This window comes from Hippocampus guttulatus, chromosome 22 (assembly GCF_054856545.1).
Source record: "Hippocampus guttulatus isolate MCC_2025c chromosome 22, RoL_Hgut_1.0, whole genome shotgun sequence".
NCBI lineage: Eukaryota > Metazoa > Chordata > Actinopteri > Syngnathiformes > Syngnathidae > Hippocampus > Hippocampus guttulatus.
In genome coordinates this window covers 6,224,001-6,247,408 of record NC_141282.1, presented here as the reverse complement: position 1 = coordinate 6,247,408, position 23,408 = coordinate 6,224,001, and the positions used below count along the sequence as shown (strand labels likewise).

Here is a 23,408-nt window from a genome sequence, read left to right as displayed (position 1 = left end):
GAGTGTGCGAGTCATGATGTTGGACAGAATTTAGCCAGGAACTGTACCAAAAATGACCTGTGTGTGTGTGTACGTATGTGTATATATATATATATATATATATATATATATATATATATATATATATATATATATATACTGTATATAGATACCTGTATATATAGATATATATCGATATCTATATCTATATATAGATATCGATATATATAGCTATATATACTATATATAGATATATATCGATATATATATCTATATATAGATAGATAGATGTATATAGATATATATACTGTATATAGATAGATAGATATATCTATATCTGTATAGATAGATATCTATATCTATATATAGATATAGATATCTATATAGATCTATATATCTATATAGATCTATCTATATATATAGTTTGTGCGTGTGAAATTTATCATATTGCTATTGATATGCTGGAAGAAGAAAAAAAATGTGCACCCTGCTGTTGTCAATTGACCGAGTGCATTACACGGTGCATTGCTGCCACCTGCTGTTGGACTTCATGTAAGCAGCTTTATGTTGTGCACAAATCCAAAGTATTTTGTTGGCGTTCTTTCTTCTTGCATCGCCTTCAAGCGAATCAGCAGATGGTGTTCAAGAGAGTTTGAGCAGATCTTTCCCAAACCTGAGGATCTAATCGGTTGCGGATAAAGGGGAGAGTAGGAAGTCTCCCAAATGTGTTTTTAAAAGCCTTCACCATTGACGTGTTGTCGGATGCTTGGTGGCGTGCGTCTTCAGATACTCGCCTTGATGAAGTGTGATCTTCCGAATAGTTCTGATGTCAGCGGTGCTCATCTGGTGCTCGCGTGTGAGTGTGAGTCGTGGTCGACAGCAGCGGTGGCGTGTTGGTTGGTGTGGCTATTTGTTCCGCTTTTCGTCAATTCACGTGCGATCAAAGAATTTGTGATATTTCTCAACTTTTTTTTTGTTTTTTTCTCTTTCCCGTACTTTTTAATTGAACGTACTTTTGCCAACTTTATTCGCAGCTCATCTCACAGGCAACTTGGCAGCGGTGGCCGCTCTTTCTCGTCATTACGCGCGCTCAAGGGCTCATCAGCTGCCGCGCGACTCGTCTTTATTATCCACTTCCTCCTCGCGTTCCCAATCAGCCACCTTCGCTTTTACCGCAAAACCTCCCATCTAGTTTTGCACACTGATTTGTGCACCAAGCGTTTTTAGGGGGGGGGGGGGGGTTCAAAATGAAGCACAATCGAAGATTGGAAGCCAATTGTATCAAAAAAAAGGGGTTTATTATAGTCTTCCCCACCCCTACTGTGAATAAAAAAAAAGTTGCATGTTAGATATTATACAGTGTATTGTAAATATATTTTATGAGTACACGGATTAAGCATGTATAAATATATATGTAAAAAAAAAAAAAAAAAGCACAGTGTTAGGCATGACAGTGACGCCGTAGCTTAGACCAGGGACGGGCAACTGTCGTCCAATGCGGCCCCTTATTAGCCCTGATGAAAAATTGTGCCCCCTCCCCGACCCCACCTCCACCCCTCCAGCATTGGAGTCGCCCATCCCTGGCGTGGACTGAATAAGGCACGTCGGAATCGCCCGAATTGGGGAAAAAAAATAATAATAAAAACAGTGTGTGGGCGGGATCTCAGCAGTTCTTTGCAGTCGAATTCAGTGTGCAGCTCGTACAGCGTGACCCAAAAAAAAAAACAAATTCAGTTTCTCCCTTTTTCTTTCGTACGAGTCTGTTTCTGCTCTTTGCGCGAGGCAGAGATGCCGTAAAGGTCGGGAGGTCCACGGGCTGTACGAAACATACAGGAAAGGGAGGGGGGCCTGCGCAGGGTGAAGTCACTCTTTTTTTTGGGGGGGGGGGGGGGATTAGAGGTCGTCGCCCTCCCCTGAGCTGAAGCTGCTGCGGCGGCTGCTGCCCTTAGACGTGGCCCGGGGCGATCCGGACGACAGCAGCGGGTCGGCGCCGAACGGGGACAGCGCCTCGTCCATCAGGATCTGGTCCAGCCGCTGCTCGCCCTTGAGCGCGGCGCCGAAAATCTCGGTGAAGTGCGACAGCGGGTCGGAGAAGGCGGCGCAGCCGTCGGCGCCCGCCGCGTGGTCCTGCGGCCCGGATGGCGCGGGGGCGCTCGGCGCGCCGGCCGCCCCCGCGGATATCCGCTGCAGGTAATCGCCGTTGGGGTCTTCTTCCTGGTAGAGCGGGGGCTGCGGGGCGTGAGGGGACGACTGCTGCTGTTTGAGAAGGTGCGAATTCAGCTCCGTGGTCACCAACGAGGTGGCAAGGTTGGGGAGGCCGTGCGCCCGGGCCTGGATCTCAAGTTCCTGCGGAGGAATCAAAACGCTCACCGCCAAACTCGGTGAAAATCCGCAACGGGCGGACGAGATCGGCAGGCCGGGGGGGGCGCTCAGCGGCTAAATTTGGCGCATTTTTGGCGGTCCTAAACATTATGGGGTGGGTCAATCATTCCCGTTTTTTTTTACTGCTCTCCTCCCCAAGTAGTTCTGATTGGTGAAACGCAAATTCTTGAATGGCGACTTGTCGCTTCTTCTCGGCACGGATGAGGATGGGGAGCTCGGGTCGGGGTCACGGTGCCTGGTGCTTGGTGGGACCGTTGGTCCTCCTTACCTGAATCCGGAGGATCAGCCTCCTGTTGGCCTGTTCCAGTTTCTTCTGGCGACTCTCCAGCTCGCGAGCGTGCTGCTGCTCCTTCTGCAGCCACCTGATGTACTCCACCGAGGCCTTCAGGATGGTGCCTTTGTTCCAGCGCATGTCCCTGCACGTGCCAAGAAAGCCCTTCAAGATAACCTTTTTTTTTTTTTTTAAAGTCATTCATTGCCAAGGACAGTTTTTCACGTTTTTTGTCCAATCCCAGCTACTTTATGTATTCAAAATTTTTTTTGGGGGGGGGGGGGGCGCGGTAGGAGAAAGAAGGAGCTGAATGAGTTAAACTGGGCTGTTTTTAACACGCCCCCCGCCCCCCTACCCCGAGTCTTTTATGAGAAATGATGATTTACACGTGGCAATTATTCTTCCTTGGACCTAACATGGAAGTCTGAAAGGGGATTTTAATAGAATAATTAAGTAGCTACGTATGCGCTTCCTCTGTGTCTAAAATTAATCCTGGGGGAAAAAAAGGTGAGGGGGGGTGGGCTGAATTGGCAACTCAAAGGTGCGAGATTAGCGCCCGCCTTTTTCAAGGCAAGGTAGAGGAATTGTCCTCGTTCTGCAGGTACGAGACCCCAATTGGATCAAAGTTAATCATCTCTTTGGATCCGCTGCCAACGGCGGCGCCGACCTCCCGTTTCAGCGCACGCCAGAGTTCAATTGCTCGAGATGGCCACCGGATTCAAATTCGACCCCCCGTGCTTCTGACCCCCCCCCCCTCTCCCCATTCATGACCCAAACGACAGTCGCAAGTTCAAGCGCGGTTTCAATTGCTTTTTGAGCCATTGGGACGTTTTTTGTTGTTGTTGTTGTTTTGTTTTGTTTTTTCTCATTTCGGGACAAGTAAAGCCACCTCGGCTTCGAATGATTGTCTGTTGACCATCAGCTTGCTTTCGATCAACTCACGGGTCGTTTGACTTTGGTATGAGCGTCCCCAGCTCTTTGATCCTGTAGTTGATGTTGTATCTTCGTCTTCTTTCGACTGAAAGTCAACAAGAAGAAAAAAAAAAAAACAAAGGTGAGTTTAAGGTCAGTTAAGGTGAGTTGCCATTTTTTTGGGGGGGGGGGGGGCGGCGAAATCAGTGTGTGTGGACGCTCACTTAGATTGTGGTTGTCTTTTTTCTGCCGTTCCTTGGCCATGACCCGCGTGTCGTGCTCTGTCGAGACAAAGAAAAACGATAGCACAGATGCATTAGCGACGCGGTTGATCCAGACAAAAAGCTCCAGTCAAGGGAGACACTGAGGGCGCTCAGAGCCGAAGCCGGCCTGAATCTGCCGTTTCCACCCGTGCGTTCGCCAGCTTGACCTCTCTCACACACACACACACAGAATGAATGAATGAGAGCCCAGTTTATCTCCTGCCGCATTTCTGCAGCTCATTGTGGCCAAAAAGTAAGCGCTTTTTTAGAAGGCCCTACTCTGCAATTAGGCAAATTTACGGAGCGGCCTTGGAGAAGGGGCAAGAAAATGCCACCGCATTTAGATTTGCATTCACATTCTTCCAAATTACCCAATTAGGGGATTTAAATTAGATTTGCCAATTTGTCTCTGTTGATTCAATCACGACAATTTGGTGTGTGTGTGCATGCGTGTGCACATTGTCCCGCAGTGCCCGCACGCCACTGCGTACGGAAGGTTCAGTTTCCTAAATCGTTTAGGCCTCTATGCTTGATGCAGCATATTAATAAAACACGTCTCAATGGGCCGAAGTGGGGGGGGGGGGGGTTTGTTTGTTTGTTTGTTTGTTTTTGAACCAAAAGGAACCCAAATTTTATAGCCGCCCAAATAAATGTGCGATGTCTCAAAGAAATCGTATGGGGCAGCTTATCTTGACCCCAATGGCCACAACATTAGGTACACTTGAGATCCAATCCAAGAGTACTATTTTTTTATTTTCTTTTGGAGGTCGTTGCGTTGGTGCACGTTGACCACTGGCGATATTGTTTGTCGAGGCTCTGGTATGAGTTCATACCTGTGGATTCCCTTTTTACTGTGAGCTTTGTGGGGTTAGATGTGGGACTCAGTCCACCATTAGGGGGGTTCGTACCTTGTTCACCCCCATACACGTCCAGCATGCTGCTACTGAGGGACACCTGTCGCCAACAAAAGGGACACAAACGGGGAAAAAATAAGAATTTTAAAAAATCGCTGCCTCAAAACAACATTATTTGAAAACCGTATTTGCGGCATTGAGAAACAACTCTCGGGTACTCATTGTGTTTGCGAGAGCCCTGATCTGGGAATATCCTGGATGAAGACGAGCGGAAGCTTTCAGGAAAATAGGCCAGCCCTCACTGCTCCTTGCAAGTCACTCGTACGAGATCCTACAAAGTGGATGAGCGCGACCTCTGTTCAGGCTTTATCTCCCCCCCCCCACCCCTGACCTCGTCTAATCCCCCATTTTCAAAACCCTTCCACCCCACACAGACGCGGGCTCTGTGTTGGAAATAGCATCCCGTCAGATGAAAAGGCCGAGCTGGGTCAACTGCACGGAACGGAGCCCAAACTGTTTTTCTACGGCTGTCGTTGCAAAAGTCCCCCCCCCCCCGAAGAATTCCGAGCTGATTTGATCCACGGCGTCGTGCGAATGATTGGGGGATCGTTTGAAGGAAGCGTGTCGGTTGAGAGGGAAAAAAAAAAAGAAGTGCATTTTTCCCTTCATTATCTCAACAGGATGGAAGAAGAAGGGGAGGGGGGGTTTTGGGGGGGGGGGGAGAACTTATCTAAAAGATTCCAACAATTCACGATGTCTCCTCCCATTGTGACGGGACAGTACACCGACTTACGTATGCATTGCCCAATGTGTTGAAATTGTCACCAAACGGGTCGGACTAATATTTCGAGTCGATCCCGAACAGTCCCATTCGCACCAAGAACCCGAGGGGAACCCCACCCCCCCCAAAAAAATCTGCGTTTGATACCGACGAGCAAGGAGACCTTATCTCAGCCAGCCCCAGCCTCTCACTCCCATTCCACTGTGGCAGTATCTCCACGTCACTTTATCAATCGGTCCGAGTCTTTGTCTGCAAGCTCGGAGGGATTGATTGGCTTTGGCTGCATTGCCATAGCATCAGTCTCAGGAGCCGCCGTGTCGTCGGGCGGAAAGGTGTCATGGTCGGAATGGACTTTGGAGGGCTCGACTTGAGCAGAGGCGGCCATCTTCTTGACTGATGTGAGAACTCCTGCTAAGCCGAGATGAACTTTGACTCATCTCTCGGCTTCGGCTGACCTCAAAGATAGCACCCCTGCCCTCCCCCCCTAAGGCCACCCTTCCCACCCACACTACTCCCCCCCAAGCTGCCACCTTAGATTTCTGAATTAAAAAAATAAAAAAAAAGGCAGAGAGAAGCCGGTGATGCACGTTCACGAGGCGCGGTGTGAGCTTTTGGGCCTACTTACATTGTTTTGCATGAGGATGTTGGACTCCATGCAATCCAGGCCTCCATCTTTGAAGCCCGATTCGAGACTGATCAGGTCGTCAATCACTTCATCCATTGGGAACTAAAAAGAAATCGAGACATGAGAGCGCACCGACGACTGACCGAGAATGCCGGCACCCAAAAGTGGCGCGCTGTCCACCGCCGGAGGAGGGACTTCCCACCAGCGCTCATCCCACGACAGAAAAATCCGAAGCAAGCGCGCGGCCTTTGTTATGGGGAAAAACATCCTCTGTTCTCAAACTCCCCCACGTGTGAGACTCTCTCGTCAGAGATGACAAAGTCTCAAGTTGTCGATGAAGTACTTCCGCCCGCTGTCGAAAACAAGCCTTACCTCTTATCTCAATCAAAGAATGTGGGAGGAGGACGCCGAGTCATGGCTCGAGAGCAATCGCGGTCATAACCGCCGATCGGTATATTTCGAACGGCGCTGTCGGGAAAATGTGTCATTGCTCGCGTCGCCCTTTATCCCAGCTGCGGTAATTTCACTTCCTCGGAAGACGAACGACCGAGCGCTTTCGTTTCTGCCGCCGGCGCTCACCTCGCTGTCGTGGTTGGCCATGGCCATCAGGGCGCCGGGGCTGTTGGGGTCGTCGACGTTGCGCATGACGGGCACGGTGGGCAGCGGCTGGCCGGGGCCGTGGGGGTGGGGGTGGGCCGTCGACGAGGCCAACTTGGAGCCCAGCGTCAGGTACTGCTTGACCTGCTGACTCTGATGGAGGTGAAACTTGGTGTTCTCCAGTTGGCTCTGGACCTGCGGACGGGACCGCAACGTCAAAGTCGGCAGATGTCGCGCAGGTGTCGCGGCTATTGCGAAATGATGATCTCACTCGGGATGCAGAACTATACGTGAGTCACGACTCGGTCAGTTGGTTTTTTTTCCGCAGGTTGCATTTTTCTCGTAAATAGACTCAGCTTTTTTTTTTTTAATTCCGTTCCTTTTGGAATTTAAAAAAAAAAAAAAACAGAATTCAAGTTGGACCAGTTTCTCGTTTTGAGCTGCAAAAGTGCCGACAAAGAAATTTTTGGAGTTTTTGACGGTCTTACGTTGGAAGCTCTGGTCGCATCCCGCATCGCGTAGTAGCCGCAGTCAGATAAGTGTGGCATTCTCAAAAATCTTCAGACCGGGTTTGTTGGCGGACAGCAGCGAGATAAGTTTAGGCATCCGAGTCTGCCGCCGCTGCTCTCCTCTTGCTCTCGTGGCTCCGTGTTGACTCCGTGTCCTTCTAAAGGGCCCTAAGTGAACTCATTAGGCCCAAAGCCAGGGGGGCGGGGGGGGGAGGCCTTCATGTGGCGGAGCGCGACAATCACTTCAAACGACCGGCTGTCAGATCACCCGGGGTTTGATCACTGCAGGACGTCCGCCTTTAGCGTCTCTCGCTAATTCAGCGGGACCGCCCCTCTCTGTCCGAGCGGCCAATCGGCGTCTCGCTCCCGAAGTCCTTTTCTGCCTGCTCCAGGGGTTGCGGCGGCACAAATGAACCTTGTTCTCCAGTCGGGGTTTTAAATAACTCAACTCATGCCGTTTTTAACCAGCCTTTCTCAATCGCTCACCGCTGTCAATGCGGACCGCTCGGAACGATCGGTTCCGCCGACGGCGGCGTCAATAAAACCCATTTGGGGGTCTCGGGCTATCATACGCCTGACGACTATTTCCAGAAGTCGTATGTCACCCGAAATGCGTCCTTCAATTCCCGACAATGCCGCTCACTGTTGTAACGCGCCTCTGTTAGCGTTCGGTCGCTCAGCTATTTTTAAATGATCTCATCCTGTGCGTATTGTAAGCAGCAGTTTGAAAACATCATTGCGACTGTCTGTAGTAGTCCATTGAAAGGTGAAAATTTAGAAATAAAAATAAAAAATCACATTGTATGAACTTACTTGAACTCCTAATCGGTGATAAGAATCATTCCGTGCCCGCGTGACCTTTTGACTGGTCGAGTACCAGTCTGATAATTCCGAAGAATTAAACGTTTGCTGTCCGTCACATTGATGATTCCGTATTGGGGGTGGGGGGGCTCGAATGCTCCACGTTGTTTGTGTACCACACGCAGGGAAGAATCCTCTCCAAATAGCTCACATTTCAGGTCTGTTTGGCGGCTGTTCAGTGCAGAGCCGGATCTACTCTCAGATAGAGGGCTGTTGGCCACCCCAAAATCGTCTACAATTTGCCTCGTCACCTTGAACAGAAAGGTGAGATGAACGAGGTGGAAAGTCCTGATGACTTTCTTAACTGACTTTAGCGTGTTTCAAAAACTTGAAGAATTTGAAAGTCATGCGGCCCTCAAACGCAAAAGTTTGGACACCCCTGCCCTCCTGGATAATCCCGCTCTCGTCTGCTCCCGTAAACATTTTATCCCATATCGTCCCAATGCCACGATTAATGTTCAAGTTGATCAAATGTCCCCCTTGAGAAAAACACTCGTTGCTAGTATTACCACAGATGACCCTCTTGTCGATTTGCAGAACAAATAGAACACAAAAGTATTTGGTTCCTCACCGGCCCACAAACAGAGTTCCTTAAATTGGCACACAGACGAGAAGTTTCAGTTTCCGGAAGTCAAACGAAAGCGTTTGATTGATTTTTGTTTTTGCCCAAAACACAAAATCGGCGGCATCCACCTCACTGAGAGCGTCCTCGCCGCGATACTCATCTTGTCCGTCTTATCTCCCTCAACGAGACGCCGGTTGTTAGTCAATCTATTTTCTTTTTCCGACGACCACGCCAAAGCTGCTGCGCGTGCACACACACACACACACACACACACACACAATCGCGCTCGCGTGTGTGTGTGTGTGTGTGTGTGTGTGTGAGCTCACTGTTCTGGTTTGCCATTGCCATTTTCGCTACTGTAAAATGACGGGAGATGCGCTTGTTATCCACTTAAAGGAATCCGATTAGATTGGAGAGGTTATGGCGCTTCAGTCACCGAAACTGAACTCCACAATGGCGCGTCTGTGCAAGTGTGAAGAGGCCATGCCAGAAGATTATCAATGGCCCTACACACACATGCAGGCACGCATGCATGCACGCACACACTCACGGAGACAGCAATGGGAGAAGAATTCAATCCATCCTGGCCCGAGTTTGGGAAAAAAAAAATTCTTCCCCCCCCCCCTCAATTGTTTGGTTTGAGACACTTGATTGTTTCTCTTGGGGGGATGCTGAGCTGTGTTTGGCACCTGCTGCAACAATCCGCCCACTGTTTGAGGCTGCTTGAAGGCGCACCTCAGATATTGACGTCAGTCACTAACGTGCATTGGGCGGTCCATAGTTGGGGGGGGTTTGGGGGCGGGAGTGGGGTATTTTATCTTAGTTATTCATTTATTTATTTTGCATTCGGTCACTGAAAAGTAGTTTCTTTTTTTTTTTGCAGCCAAAAGACAACCCAGACAACACGGTTAAAACAGGAGGGGGTGGGGGGGGGGGGGGGGCAAGCAATGCAAAACTCAGCCACAGCCTGACTGGAATGTCGCAAAGTTTGGGGGAAGATTAGATTCAGAAGAATAATCTGGTTTAAAAAAAGAAATCCAAACTGAGCGGATGTTAGCGGCGGGGAAATGAGTCAATTTGAATTGTAATTCTTTTGAAGTACAATTCAAGTCCGATTTTTATTTGAATTTTATTCTAACTTTGGACGGATTCAGGTGGTTTCTGTCACCACTGTGTTTTTTTTTTGTTCATATGCAGCCAATTCTGTCCATGTCCTGCATATAAGCAACCCCCAAAGTGGAGTGAAATACTTCCTAATTTTGATCACTTGATCGTACTTATTCGATCGACAGTGAATTTCGCGCACAAACGGCTCAGTGGTCCTCAGTGACATAACCAGGCATGGCAAAATCGGGCTCGCGGATGCTGATTCCGCGTCATGTGTATCACGGCCAGTTTGCCCGAAAACATCCGTACCGCCCACGGGAGGTCAGACGGTGCATGAAGTGAATTTCTCTTCGTCCGTCTGTCCGTCCGTCCATCCGTCCATCCGTGGACGGAGGTGAAATCAAGTAACTGCTGCTCTCAAAGTCCAATGCGCATGCCGATTGTAGCCCCCCCCCCCCCCCCAAAAAAAGTGGTTGTGCAAACAAAGTTTCAGTCTTGCTCAAGTTCTCGTTTCACTTCAGAAAAAGAAAAAAAAATCCAGCTGCTTATGAAAGACGGGCCGACGTGAACGCGCCGTGGATAAACCCGTTAGGGCAGGGGCGTCCACACGTGTTTCTATCACGAGCGACAGACAGCATCGTTGTTTTTGTTGCCCTCAGAGAGCCGCTTTTGAGCGCATCATCGTGATGGGCGTAGCGGAATGCGAAAAAAGAAAAAAGACACTTCACATTTGCTGCAGTAAGGGAACCAAACGCAAAGTGCCAACTTGCATCGTGTTGCAATCAAGTGGCCAATCAATGAACCAATCAATGAAAGCTTGGTCATTGAAGTGATTTCGAGTACCATCACCGACAAAAATACACATTCATCATTTGTTCTCTCTTTTTAAGACGTGAACATTCTGGTCAACAGTCCAAAATATGATTTTAGAGGCTGAGCTGCAGTGCATTTGGAGTGGAAATGTGGCCAAAGCTTCCCTAATATGTGGCGCGTTGTAGCCGACTGTTTCGTCAGTTCATGAATAAATAAATACATCCATAAATAATCAGAATATGAAGTCATGTACAGTTACACGCCTAATAATCACGTCATTTTAGGGCACGACTGAGGCTGATTCCGATATTTTTATATCAGATAACCGATTAATCGTCTGATTAAGATATTTAGATCCTTCGTGCTTACAACAATCAAGGCATGCATGACAGGCAGAACATTGGACAATGCTTTGCCCGTTAGTATTTGTTGAACTTAAAATTACTCAGCTGAATGTTTTTGGGGGGGGTTCCGATTTTGGGGAGGAAAATGTTTGAATGTCATTAAATCAGCCAGCCAAGTCATCGGTCAGGGCCGAATTCAAATTAAAACGCCGCATTTGAATGTCATCGCCAGTAGGGGTGTGCAGCGGGTCGCAAATGGGACGCTTCGATCCGATTCTCAATGCAACGCCGTACGATACGATTCAAAGGATGTCAAGGTTTTCAACTGTCACCATTCGGTTCGATTCCGCGGGATCGCGATTCGCTTCGATACGGTACGGCTAACAGATCTCCGAGAAGGCGATTTGAGACATATCTGGACGCATGCTGTGCAGTGCCATTCAAGAATGTGCCGATTTTTTTTTTCCGATCTGGCGCCTTTTGCTACGTGAGCTGAAGGAGGTTAGGATTCATTTCCGTACGATGAGTCAGGCGTCGTTGACTTTATCTTGAAAGCGGACACGCCGGTCTCGTTTCTACTGAAGGTGTGAGCCGCGAACGCAAGAGTGAGCCTGATTTCGCGACCCCCCCCCCCCTCCCCCCCACCACCCCTCCCTTCCCCACGCACTTGCGCCGTCCTACCTGCAGCAGCTGAATCTCCGTCAGAGTGACCACTTTGACCACGCAACGTCGACTCATGGCGCCCGCGGACTCTCCCATCGCGGGGGGGGGGTTGGAAAAGCGCAAATCTCGGGAGGGAGCCGATCTGTCGGGGCTTAGCGGGCGAGAGAGAGAAGAGGAAGAAAAAGACGAGGACCCGCAGTCTCCTTCCTGAGCTTTGCAGAAATATCGGCGAGGAAACGAAGGCATGACACATCAGCTTATTTGGGGAGCTAAACGGGCCGCTTCTTCCTGTGCACGCGCGCTCGCGTTTGTGTATGTTAGAGGAAAAACCTGACAGAAGCAGAACCAGTGGCGGCGGTTGGGCCTGCGTGCGAGCGAGCGACATGCTAACAAGTTGCTTCTGCGTGCACATGGCCACACTTTTCCTTCCTGCAGAAAATTCAGCACATTCTGCCAGGTTATCTCCATGACAGCCGCTTCCCTTGTTGGGCCTTTTTTTTTTTTCTTTCCTAGCAGCCAAACAAATGCCATTGGAAGTTGTAAACGCTTCCGCGAAAAAAAACGTAACACTCACACGTTGCAAATTTACCTCTCACACACTTCAAGAATGTTTCCTCTTTGACCCCCAAAGCCCATTTGACAAAAAAAAAAAAAAAAAAGTTGTTTGTCATTTCTCTCTCTCAGTGAAACAATTCCACTTGAACATTTGGATTGGATGCAAAATTGGATCGAGCAAATGAATGTGGTTCAGTCCAATCCGAACAGTTGGCGCTTTTGAAAGCCGCGACGCGTTTTGAGCTAATGCGACCGGCTGCATTTGCTCCACACACGGAGAAGCTCATTAAAGCCTCAATGCGCGTCCATCGCGGCATTATTTTAGCCGCCGTGACCAAAGGTCGCCATCTGAGGCTCGTGTTTTCCCTCGCGTGTCCACGTGACCGCCGCTCGGCGCCTGACGCTAGCTCACGTTTTCTTGGAGTCGGGCCGATTTGTTGCCGTACCCTTCAACAGGAGGCACAATCGGAATTTTAGTCAGCCCGTTAGAACGTGCCCGACGCGTCGTAAATAGCTACCGCTAGCCACCCCCAACCCCCCGGCCCCTTCGTCTGTTGTACTTCCCTCTTGGCTTTTATAAGCCATCCAAAATCAATCGCCAAACGATTGCTCATTTTGCCCATCGCCGCCGCGCGTTTTCACGTCTCGCGGTTGTATCGCAATGCGTTATCGCGCCCCGGTGAAAATCCCAAGTTCTTGGCGGGCGGTGGGGAGCCACAAGTTGCTCACCTTTGTTAGTGGCCCGGCACACGCGCCATGTTTAAAACATCAGGCGCACCTCGTAACGGCCGGCCCGGCTTCTGAGGCCTTCGCATCAAAGTGCGGCTCGCACATCTGAGGACTGTTTTATCATCGCTCGAAAAGGAATGCGTAATGGACACGCGGCGCCGCTGCACTTCTAATGATGCCCGTATGAATTAAATATGGCGGACGTTTTCGGCGGATTACATGCAGGGGGAACTGTACGCGCTTATGGCTAATATCCCAATCAGGAGAATTCCAACAGGTTTGCCGACTCATCGGAACTTTTAACCCTCCAATTTTGTCGCATTGTGGGAACTCAAATTCCGATGCATTACTGATGATGCTCTGTGACAAAACACAATCGAGCCGGATCTTAAACGCCCTTACCTGCACTATCTTATGATCAGGCGCGCCCCGTCGGATTCAAGACAAGCCACTGGTGTTTAAAATAAACTGAAAGCCACGCTGCTCAGCCGGCGAACAAAAATATCTTTTGTCTGCCCGTTAATGTCATTTCCTCATCACAAATCGGACCGTAACGAAGGATGTGACAGGGGCAATATTGTATCACGGATTAAAGGAGGAAGCTTTTTTTCCGGTGCCGAGCGGGCAGCCAACATCTCACTTTTTGTGATTTTTTTTTGCTGAGGTGAACTGCTGGCATGCATGTAAAAAAAGAAAAAAAAAACTTAAATGAAAGAACAATCTTGCACCTCCGATTGTACCACTATAGATCGCCAAAATAAACACGGGCCAGAGGGGTGGCTTGAAGATGCGTGCGGCACCAAGTTGATGTGATTAGTCAAATGGAATAATACAATTTTTGCAACTAAATTGATTCGGCGGCCATTCTCGCAAGAGCTCCGTGTGTTGGAAGACGTGTAGGGGGCGTGCACGTGCCCAAAGCTGCATGCGCACGCCGCTGCTGCTCGCACACCTGCGCTCTCCAGTCAGCCGCCTCCACTACAGCAACGGAGAAGAATTTCTTACCTATGCCGCTTAGCCTGAAATCTGCTAGCTTAAACCTCATGCGAACATAGTCAACGATTCGCAACGATATTGACGTGTAAAGAGACAATGTGAAAGTCGTCACAACCTTTATCCCATGCCGTTTATAATACGACGACATGATCGTTGGCAATTCCACTGAATCCAAAGTAGAACTTTCAAGTGCAATTCTGTAAGGAGCCAGCATTAGGGGTAGAGTGCCTCGTTGTTCAAGACAGAATCGCGCTTTGAGAAATGATGTCTGAGTGAAATTGCCGTCTCTTTCCTTGACAGACAGTCAAGCAAATCAAGTCTTTCCTCGCGGCGGTGAAGTCGTCAAGAAAGTGCACGCGTGATTCGATATTAATGTTGCTAAAGAGAGGCGGGGACTGTGTCTCGATTGTGTTTGAGGAGAGCCAGAGTAAAACTTGCAAGCGGCCCGTGTGAGAAAGTTGAAAGGAGACGAGTGCAAGAGACTCAGCGGATGAGATAATGAGAGACGAGGGAACCTGAGCAGATTCAAGCGCACTTCCCGGAAGTGCCCTCTGACTCGTGTTGTCAAATGTGCCAACGAGCAGTGAGCGCAAAGAAAGACCAAAACTGCAGTTGGGAGCGCATCAACAGTCTTTGATGATAAGGCCGTGCCATCTTTGAATCATTGGAACCACAAAAAAAAAATTCCCATCGATGTCTGAACTTTGAAGCTTAATGCAGCATCAAATGGCTCATCCTAAATGCATTTGTGAAGGCACTGTTCAAAAGCTTTTTTGGCGGGCTTGTCGATTTCACCCCACCCCACCCCTCCTGCCCCCCCCCCCGCTCCACTTTTAACTCGATTGTGGAAAATGAAATAATGCAATTGCTTTTTAATGAGAACTAAGCAGAAAATGAGATCAAGCTTTGACCTTACCCGAACCGAATATCGTACGGTTTGTTCTGTGGATACAAAGAGCGGCTTGTCCTTTGCACCGCTCGGCTCGCCATCCAAACTCCAGGGCTGAAATTGAGTCCCGATTTTTTTTTTTTTGTCCATGCATTTCATCATCATGACCTACGATGAAAAATGATTGAGAGGAAAAAAAAAAAAAACAATGGCAAAGTAATGCGCTGTGATCACAGGGACACTGCCATCTAGTGGCCTGGCATGCATACTACAACGTGATCAGCCAAAGTGTCAGAGGAATGATAGAGATTGCTGCTATTTCACGATATGTTTGGGGGGGATCTAAGTCCCACTTTTTCTCTTATTGCCCGTGTGATTTTTGGAAAGGTGATGGGGGGGGGGGGGGGGGGGGTTGTCTCTTCGCTTTTACGCCGCACATGGAGTCCTTTTACACATGGAGACGCCTTCTCATTAAGGCCACTCCTATCCTGTCTGGAAGAAATCAAAACCTGGATGGCACAAAATTTCTTGAGATTCAATGAAAAGAAGACAGAGGTGATATTGTTTGGTCCCAGTGGCCCTTGTACATTCCATCCTGTAGACTTGGGCCCCCTGTCTCCTTATCTTAAGTCAACAGTCTCAAACTTGGGCCTTAAACTGGACAGTGATTTCAAACTCGATCGGCAAATTGGTGCCGTTGTTAAATCCAGCTTCTTTCACCTTAGACAGCTGGCCAAAATAAAACCTCTCCTCTCACATGAACACTTTGAGATGGTAATTCATGCCTTTGTCACATCCCGGCTCGATTACTGCAATGCCCTTTACTTTGGAGTCAGCCAGTCCTCCATTAAGCGCCTTCAGCTGGTCCAGAATGCCGCCGCTCGCCTCTTGACTGGTACTCGTAAGAGGGAGCACATAACTCCTACTCTGGCATCCCTTCACTGGCTCCCCATTCATTTTAGAGTTATTTTCAAGATCCTCTTATTTGTTTTCAAATCTCTGAATAATCTCGCGCCACCTTACCTCTCTGAGCTCATCCGCCCCTACACACCTGCCCGGCGCCTCAGGTCTGTGGACCAGACTTTATTAGAAGTACCAAGAACTAAACTGAGGCTCAGAGGGGATCGAGCCTTTTCTGTTGCTGGTCCCTCTCTCTGGAATGACCTCCCACTAAACATTCGGCAAGCCTCCTCGCTGCCCATCTTCAAAACCCTCCTCAAAACTCACTTGTATTCTTTGGCATTCGACTCAGCATGACTTAGATTTGTTCTTGGTTTTACTGTTTGGTGCTTTCTACCGCCTTTATTACCGATTTGTCTTACTGTTTATTGTGCATGTTAAATTGCTCCATGTACAGCACTTTGTATGCAGCGATGGCTGTTTGAAAGTGCTCTATAAATACTGTTGACTTGACTTGACTTGACTTGACTTTTAGGAGAATGCTCGTGCCTGTGCGCCAATATAGTTGAGAAAACAACCCGGAGTAACCTCAAACTTTCCTTCTCATCAGTCATTTCTTAAAAAGATGTACGCCATTTACATATTTGCGCACTTCACCGCGTCTCCTTCTCATCTGGCCTGCCTTGATGCTCGTCTCCGCCGCGCTCTTGATGGGCTTTGCCGCCGTCTATCTCTTCATCTGCGCTTACACCTGCGCGAGGCTAACGTGAGACGACGCCGATCTTTTTCATCGCAGCGGGGAGCCCGGGAGACCAAAAGCCTCGCTTAAAAGGCGCGTTTCAGGGTATTAATTGCTTGACATGACTCACCCAGGTATGGGAAACCTTGCATGTGCTGCAATTAACACAGACTGAAATACTTTGACGTCTGAACAAATCACGTGCTCGCCGGGCACGCATAGTTGTGCCAAGTTAGCGGGGGCGGGTAGAGGAGTCAAAAAGTGGACCCAAGTAAATGCAATCCTTCAAATGATTACCAAAGCAAAACTATTCTGTGAAAATAAAGAAAACTTGTAAAGAAAAGTACTAAATATCTGGGAGTGACATCTGTTCGCCCCCCCCCCTCCCGAGCGCGTACGTTAAATCGACAAAGACGTGTACTAGGGATTCAACTAGATATTGCCCGACAACATCATTTCTACTACAACAAGAAATGAAAATGTTACATATTGAAAACAATGTAAATTCAATTCAGGAATCGGTCCTAAAGAAAAATAAATACAGCTGCAAATACTGCATACAAGAATAAATCCAAACATTCGAAAGTATTTTTTTATATTAATTCGTCATTCTTAAAAAAAAATAATGCATTTGCCCAGAAAAAATGTAATTATTTTTTTTAATGCATCATGATAATTATCAATATTTATGTCGATCAGCGCCAGTCAGTCGAGAAACTTTAGGATGGAAAATCAATTCGATACCACTCTGGATCCAATTAGATTAGAATCGCCACAACAACAAAAAAAAAAAAAAGAAAGAAAAACAATGGCGCAAACCCAACAGCGGTGATGTGTGACAAAGCCTTGTCAAGTTTGACATTCAAATGATGAAAAATCAAGCCGGCCAAAGCTACTGGTGCCCGTTACCATCTGCGCGGCAGCTTCTCTCTTCTGCCTATTTATGCTCCAGGAGTGTCTGTCGCGTGCTGCGATCTTTTCAGCACCACTCAGGTATGACGCGCAAACAGCGGAGGAGTAGAAGTGTCGCGGTCACCCACCTGCCCGTACCAGTTATATTCCAGCATCGTGTCAGCAAGGAGCCTCCTCGGCCTCGAAACGCGCAGCGCCGCTTGTTAGCTCCCGAAACGGCCACGCGGAGAAACGCGGTCCCGGTCGCGCCGTCGTCGCGGGTTGCCGAAAGCTTTCGGCGCTCGCCCGTGTCCGCATGCGCCGGCCGCCTCTGATTGGCAAGCCCGGGCCGCAGAATTTGGGCACTCCCAGAGCTTCTGACCTGTTGATAATGAACCTGAACCCATTATTTTGAGTCAATGAATTGAAAGAAATCGGGCAAGGAATGAAAGCCGCAGGGCCAATTAACGGCATTCTTGGATGTATTACGCCGAGAGCGCCGCTCGGGCGGACCACTTTACGCCTTTTGTCTTGATCCCCTCTGTTATTCATTCATTATTCCGAGCGGGGTCGGGGCGGGGTCACGTGGCCGAACCGCGCGAGGCGTCGCTGTCTCTCGTTGGCCAGGATGGCACGAGAGGAGAGGGGGGGTGGGGGGGGGGGGGGGGGGGATTCCTTGTCCTGACCTCGCCACCTTAAACTGTCAATTGGGCGGATGGGAAAATGCCGCCGAAATCTCGCCTTGACGTCGCGTTGAGGCGACGAGGCGGCGAGTGCCGGGTGGATTCGGTACAACGAAGGCCTGGTCAGGTTACGGAAGGCCCTGCCACCCTCCCCCCCCCCCCCTCCACCCCCATGTCAGATCTTTGCCCACCTCATTATTTATGCTGACGATCGTACGATGGCGCATTTCCCCCAACAACCCAAAAGACGCTTTTTGCTGCCGACTTTGGCACCGGCAGCGGCTCCTTTTTAGCACGTCCGTCCCGCATGAAGCCGCCCGGGTTCCCAGAACTACAGAGGCGAGTTTGTGCCTGTGGATTCTTCATAGTCTGAGCCAGTTGTAACGGGCCATTGGCAACGCATTGCTCAGTTGAGGGCAAGTCACATGAGTCACATGGTCCCGCACAGGAAGAGGAGCAGCGACATTGACCTTTGAACCGCGAGCTGCGCTTAGCCGTATTTCTTCTCGAGACTGACGTTCAAAAAGAGGACGAGCAGGAAACAAAGGGAAATTCAATATTGCCGAGCGATAGCAGACTAATCGCATTCGGAAAAGATGTTGTCTGTGGTGTCTTGAATGTGATTATGAGATAGACGGCGTATCGCGGTTTGATTCTCCACTTTGAGTCCCTTCATCTCATCCATGGATGGTAGACAGTTGTTGTCATTTATTTATGCATGCTCTGATTTTGGCACAATTAGTACTGTTCAGTCTGAGGATTTTTTTTTTTTTTGCCATCTGCCTGCCTGACTTCCGATTGCAACCGGAAAATGAGATTGTCCTTCCTAATTCTGCACAGTGTCTCGCAGTAGCTATCAGTCAATTGGATTTGATGATAGCGCCACCTACGCCGGACTCACCGACTGTCATTTTCTGCCTGTCGCGCCACCGAGGAAGCCCAAATAAGGTCAGAAGATCTCTTTCCTCCTTCCTTTGTCTCTCCGAACCTTTTGGAAGCCTTAAATTATGCAGCCGTGGTTATTTTTCATTTCCAAATGTATTTATTCCTCTGCGGCCGTCACCCTTAAGCGAGATATGACTCCGATGACGTGACTACACCCGTCCAAAGTCACACCAATGTAATCATGTGGATGTTCCCCATTTAATGGCACATCATTGTGTATAAACCAGGAACATACACAAACACACGAGGGGTCCCTGAATACCACTTATGTGAATCTTGTACACCCTCCCGCCCCACTCTGAGTTTATCAAGCCTGCCGCCCACTGCCCCCCCCCCCCGCCCCCGCGCCCCCCACACACCTCCTCGTAAACACCGAACCCCCGAACCAGCATGGAGCCTCAAGCAGGTCCCACTTGGCCACCGCCACCATTTCGGACCCTCCGCGCATCGTCCCTTTCCCAGCCCCTCCCTCCCAACTCCTTTTGAATCCTATTAGTCTGTGAACATAGTTTAACTGAAAAAGACTGTCGAGTTCACTCAATTTGGCCTAATAGGATTAAAGGATGCCGGTATGGGCCGGGAGTTTTCAAATGGCGGTGGAATTTTGTTGCGGACACCTGCTCCATCCGTGGCAGTAATCTCACCGAAGCGATGGAGGATGCGGAGGCCTTGGCCACGCCCACCTTGGAGACCGCTCAACTGATGGAACGCATCCATCCTTGGCGTCTTTTGAGTTTGACATTCTTGTCCCTTTCGTGCATCTGCTCTAATTGCTCTCTCGCAAGTGTGCTTTTGCCCCCGCGATATCATCTTTGGCCATTTCAAATCTTACATTCCATTCGGAATAAGCGGTCCAACAAAAACCAGCTGTGAGCGTGTCACTTTGTTTCACTAACGATGCATGCTAGATAAAAAATTTTTAATGCAATGTGATTGGCGAGACTCGGGCCGAAAGGGCGGAATGACAATCTTCAGCCATGGTTTTGACCGTGGTGCTGAAAGGCGTGCAACAACGAGGCCAGAGGCTCAAACGGTGGCTGCTCCTCCCCAGTTTTCCCCATGGATGTGGTACGCAGTCTCACACCAACACCTCACAGCAGTTTTCCATCCCGGTGGTCTCTCCGTGTATCTGGACCCCGTGAATAGCTATCTTGGTGGCCTTGGATCCCCAACCCCCTTCCAGGCTCCACCACCTCAGCCACTGCGAGGGATTATGATATGTTTCATCCAGAGGTGGCCTGTGTGTATGTGTGGGGGGGTTTTTTTCCTTATGTGCCACCACTTTAGGAAGGGTGAACTGTGGGTCGGCGATGCGTGCGTGAGACGCAGTGTAGTCAGAAGGGCAGTATTCAAACTCAGCCAATTAGTGTTTTTTGGGGGGGAGGTGGGGGTTGGCAAGCATTTCAATTTTCCCCTCGCGTTTTAGGAAAAGACGGATCACAAGAATGACTTGACCGATTGCACTTCAGGGAGAAAAAAAAAAACGAGGTGTTTGTTTTCCAGACCTTTGTGGTGGCATCAGCGTTGCTTTATTTTTAGATGTTTCTTTTTATAGAGGTGTGCTTAAAAAGCGCACAGTGGCCCGTTGTCCCCTCGGGAACTCGGGTCAGCAGCTCAGAAGACAATTTGGGATGGAAGCTTGATTTCATTAGCTAATTCAATTGACAGTATGCTGCGCATGCCAGATAGTTGAGGGTCAGGAATGACGGGCATTTATTTATTTTATTTGAGGGGGGGGGGGGGTGAACTTGGAAGAAAAAGACGTTTCAGTCGAATGTATTTGCAATGGCTCAAGATTGTTTTGTTCCAGCTCACCATATGGAGCAAAATATTCCGTTTCTTCTTCTTCTTTTTTTTTTTGTTTGTTTGTTACGTGGCTATTTTTAATGTTTCCTGTGTGCCTGCAGCCCCCCCCCCCCCACACTCATCCATTCTGGTTCAGATAGTCCAGTTGCCCAGGCCTTCAGCCGGTCCAGATGGGTGGTCGGAACCGGACGCCATAGCCCGACCGCGCTCAAACGTCCTCATCCTGAGATCATCCGCATTGTCTCGGGCGTGTACCCTCCACCGCGCTCAGTTTGCGTTCCAAATGACTTCGCTTTTCTTCCAGCGCGTCTTTGCGTGGGATTAACTGCCCGCCGTGACTTACAGGCTCGACCGCAGATCTTAACGCAACAAACCGCTGCTTGTCCCAAGCGTAGCAAAGACGTTTACTTGTGGTTTTTAGACCTCAAAGTGACAGCCCAGCGTGCCGGGCTAGAAAATCTGCTACTGCCGGTCTTGTTTTTCAAAAACATTTTGTAGCAGATTTTTTATTTTTTTTTGGGGGTGGGGGGTGACTACTCAAATTGTTTCCGTATCCTTTTTATTCTACTCAAAGCCACCGGGGCACTTTGTTTAATCGCGTAGATGGAGGTGATTTTTTGTTTGTTTGTTTGTTTGCTTGGCATTTTGCCGAGCGGCAGCATTTGTCACCATCACACCCAAGTTGTGAGCACGCTGCATTTTCCCCGAGTACAGAGAAGGTCAAATGAATTGTTCCAGGCCTCCTCCAGGCTGGATTTCCATGCAGGGGCCGTTGCACCCGAGCGTATTCTCACGAGTCCTGCCCATCCTCTCCCCCTCTGGAACGGGGGCCGCCCCGTTCCTCCAGGCTCACACAAACACACACTCACCGCCGCAACTTTAGCACATGAAAGACCTCCCGGAGAAGCGAAAGGCATCACGCAACAGCGCTTTGAAGTCTATCGGTCGGCCATCTCACGTCGGCATGTTTTCTCTTCCTCCTCCTTTACAAATCCGATTCATATCGGCCGTCTGAATCTTCATCTTCTATTCCCTTCTCGCCGTGGTCAGTCTGGGAGTCATTTGGCGCTTTTTCACTAGCGCTCCCTCATCCCAGCCAGGCTCAATTTTGCATCAAAGCAGCAAAATAGAGCAGATCTGCTGCTTTTCATTCCCAATGGCAGCCACTGTGCACCGTTGCCCAAATCCATGCCCAATGCATGCAAAAGAAATTGCAGCATTGCCGGTTGTCAGCTACATTGTATAGGCTAGTCAGGGAATGGTGCTCCACACCCCCGACCCCCCCGATGGACGACGGTGTCCCACATTGCATATTTGTCATATTGTCTATTTCCAGGGGCGGCGCGACGTGGTGGCCAGAGGTGGCCACCGCCCATCTTGGGGAAAAATGTTACTGGGGGCGTTGCAGCTTGGCCACATCATGAGGTACACCAGCAAAATCTCTTGTACTGTATTTTGTTTTCATCTGCCGCTGTTGTGATTCTATTTTTTTGTTTGTTTTTTTTTTACCTACCTTCCATGTATTTGGGGAGTAGTACAGACCAGAAGATTGTAGACTGCTGTAGGCGCCGTTGTAGGGACAGCGAGCCCGGAAGCCACAGCTGGGGCCGCTGGGCCAGGCGGCGCAGAACTGCAGCAAGCTACGTGGCTGCGCTCCAGAGTTCCACAAACCCTGTCGGGCATCTCGCCGGCTGATCATCTGCTGCTCGTCTGGGCCCGATAGAAACATCTCTGAAAATGGACAGTGGAAGAAATGTCACACAATCCCTCGATTGTCTTTTCATTAAACCCGAAATGATCGCGAGCCTTATGATGTTGGTTACCGGGACATGTTAGCGGCTAATACGCTAATTGTCCGCAAATACATATTAGGCATCGTTCCGCTAGTTTTGTCGTCCACTTCGATCAACTCAGCCTGTATCAATTGAAAGGCAAAATTTGGGGGCCCTGGTAAAGGTGAGCCAAGACGAGGTCAATTGGCAACGCGTAAGAGCTGCAAACCTTTCATCCGTCGCTGACATTGCAAAGCTCCGACGGCCTTGCGTGCGTGTGTGAAAACGTGCGGGATAATGCGGACCTTTCAGACACCTCGCCGCATTCCGTAACGCCGTCCGCGTCGCAACAACGGCGACGCTTGTGCGGGGGGTTGTGGCGCCGTCTTTGTCTAGCCTTTTGTGAGTGAGCCTCTCTGTTCGCCCGTGAGCAAGGCATCATTCTAACGACTGGCTCACCAATCGATTTTTTTTTCCGTCTTTCTTGCACATTTTGATTCAATCCGTCGAGGTAGGGTAGCATTGTTTGGCTTTCTCAAAGGTGAATCTCCATTTTTGTTGGGGTGGGGGGGGGGGGGCAAAAAGCTTCTTTTGGTGTCGTCTCTTCGCCAGTCAATCAGATCCATTTTGGGACTTCAAAGAGCCGTCCCGGGAAGAGGCTGCAGACCGTACCTGAGCATTCGCTTTGGCTCTGCGTTGGTCAAAAGTGCGCGCCACCGCTGAGAGGAGGTTAGCGCACTCCGGCTTTGAAGCGGCGCCTCCGAGCAGACAATGTTGACATTCTCCCCCTCGCATGGCTTTGCCCCGGAACGCCCCGTCAACAAGCCCCTGTCTCGGACTGCCGAGGAGCCAACCAAAACCTCCGTAGCTTTCAATGCCATTTTTATACAAATGTTTGCTGCGCCTCTGTTTGTGAAAGAAAATGAACCAATGAAAATGAGACATTGCTTTTGAATTCTGGTTATTATTTGGAAAGA

General features: G+C 49.3%; 1 protein-coding gene across 2 annotated transcripts; it reads right to left on the bottom strand.

The window, feature by feature from the left end:
* Nucleotides 1-1,261: 1,261 nt before the first annotated feature.
* tfec (transcription factor EC) lies at nucleotides 1,262-11,813 on the bottom strand. 2 transcript variants are annotated; one of them, XM_086103700.1, is made up of 8 exons: nucleotides 11,545-11,813; nucleotides 6,647-6,859; nucleotides 6,068-6,169; nucleotides 4,716-4,761; nucleotides 3,769-3,825; nucleotides 3,575-3,650; nucleotides 2,630-2,777; nucleotides 1,262-2,325 (listed from the first exon to the last, which is right to left on the bottom strand). In XM_086103700.1, exons 1-8 carry the CDS (start codon nucleotides 11,770-11,772, stop codon nucleotides 1,873-1,875), a joined length of 1,323 nt encoding a protein of 440 aa, XP_085959826.1. In that variant the 5' UTR covers nucleotides 11,773-11,813; the 3' UTR covers nucleotides 1,262-1,872. The 2 variants fall into 2 exon arrangements, with proteins under 2 accessions (XP_085959826.1, XP_085959827.1); XM_086103701.1 differs by lacking the exon at nucleotides 11,545-11,813 and adding an exon at nucleotides 7,153-7,749.
* Nucleotides 11,814-23,408: the final 11,595 nt, after the last annotated feature.

What these genes read in the sequence shown, in the direction of transcription:
- tfec (XM_086103700.1), bottom strand. Translation starts at nt 11,772, where the DNA reads ATGCCTTCGTTTCCTCGCCGATATTTCTGCAAAGCTCAGGAAGGAGAC. An exon ending in ATACCAAAGTCAAACGACCC is followed by an intron (nt 2,778 to 3,574) that starts GTGAGTTGATCG and finishes TGGCACGTGCAG; the next exon opens with GGACATGCGCTGGAACAAAG. An exon ending in GGCTGATCCTCCGGATTCAG is followed by an intron (nt 2,326 to 2,629) that starts GTAAGGAGGACC and finishes ATTCCTCCGCAG; the next exon opens with GAACTTGAGATCCAGGCCCG.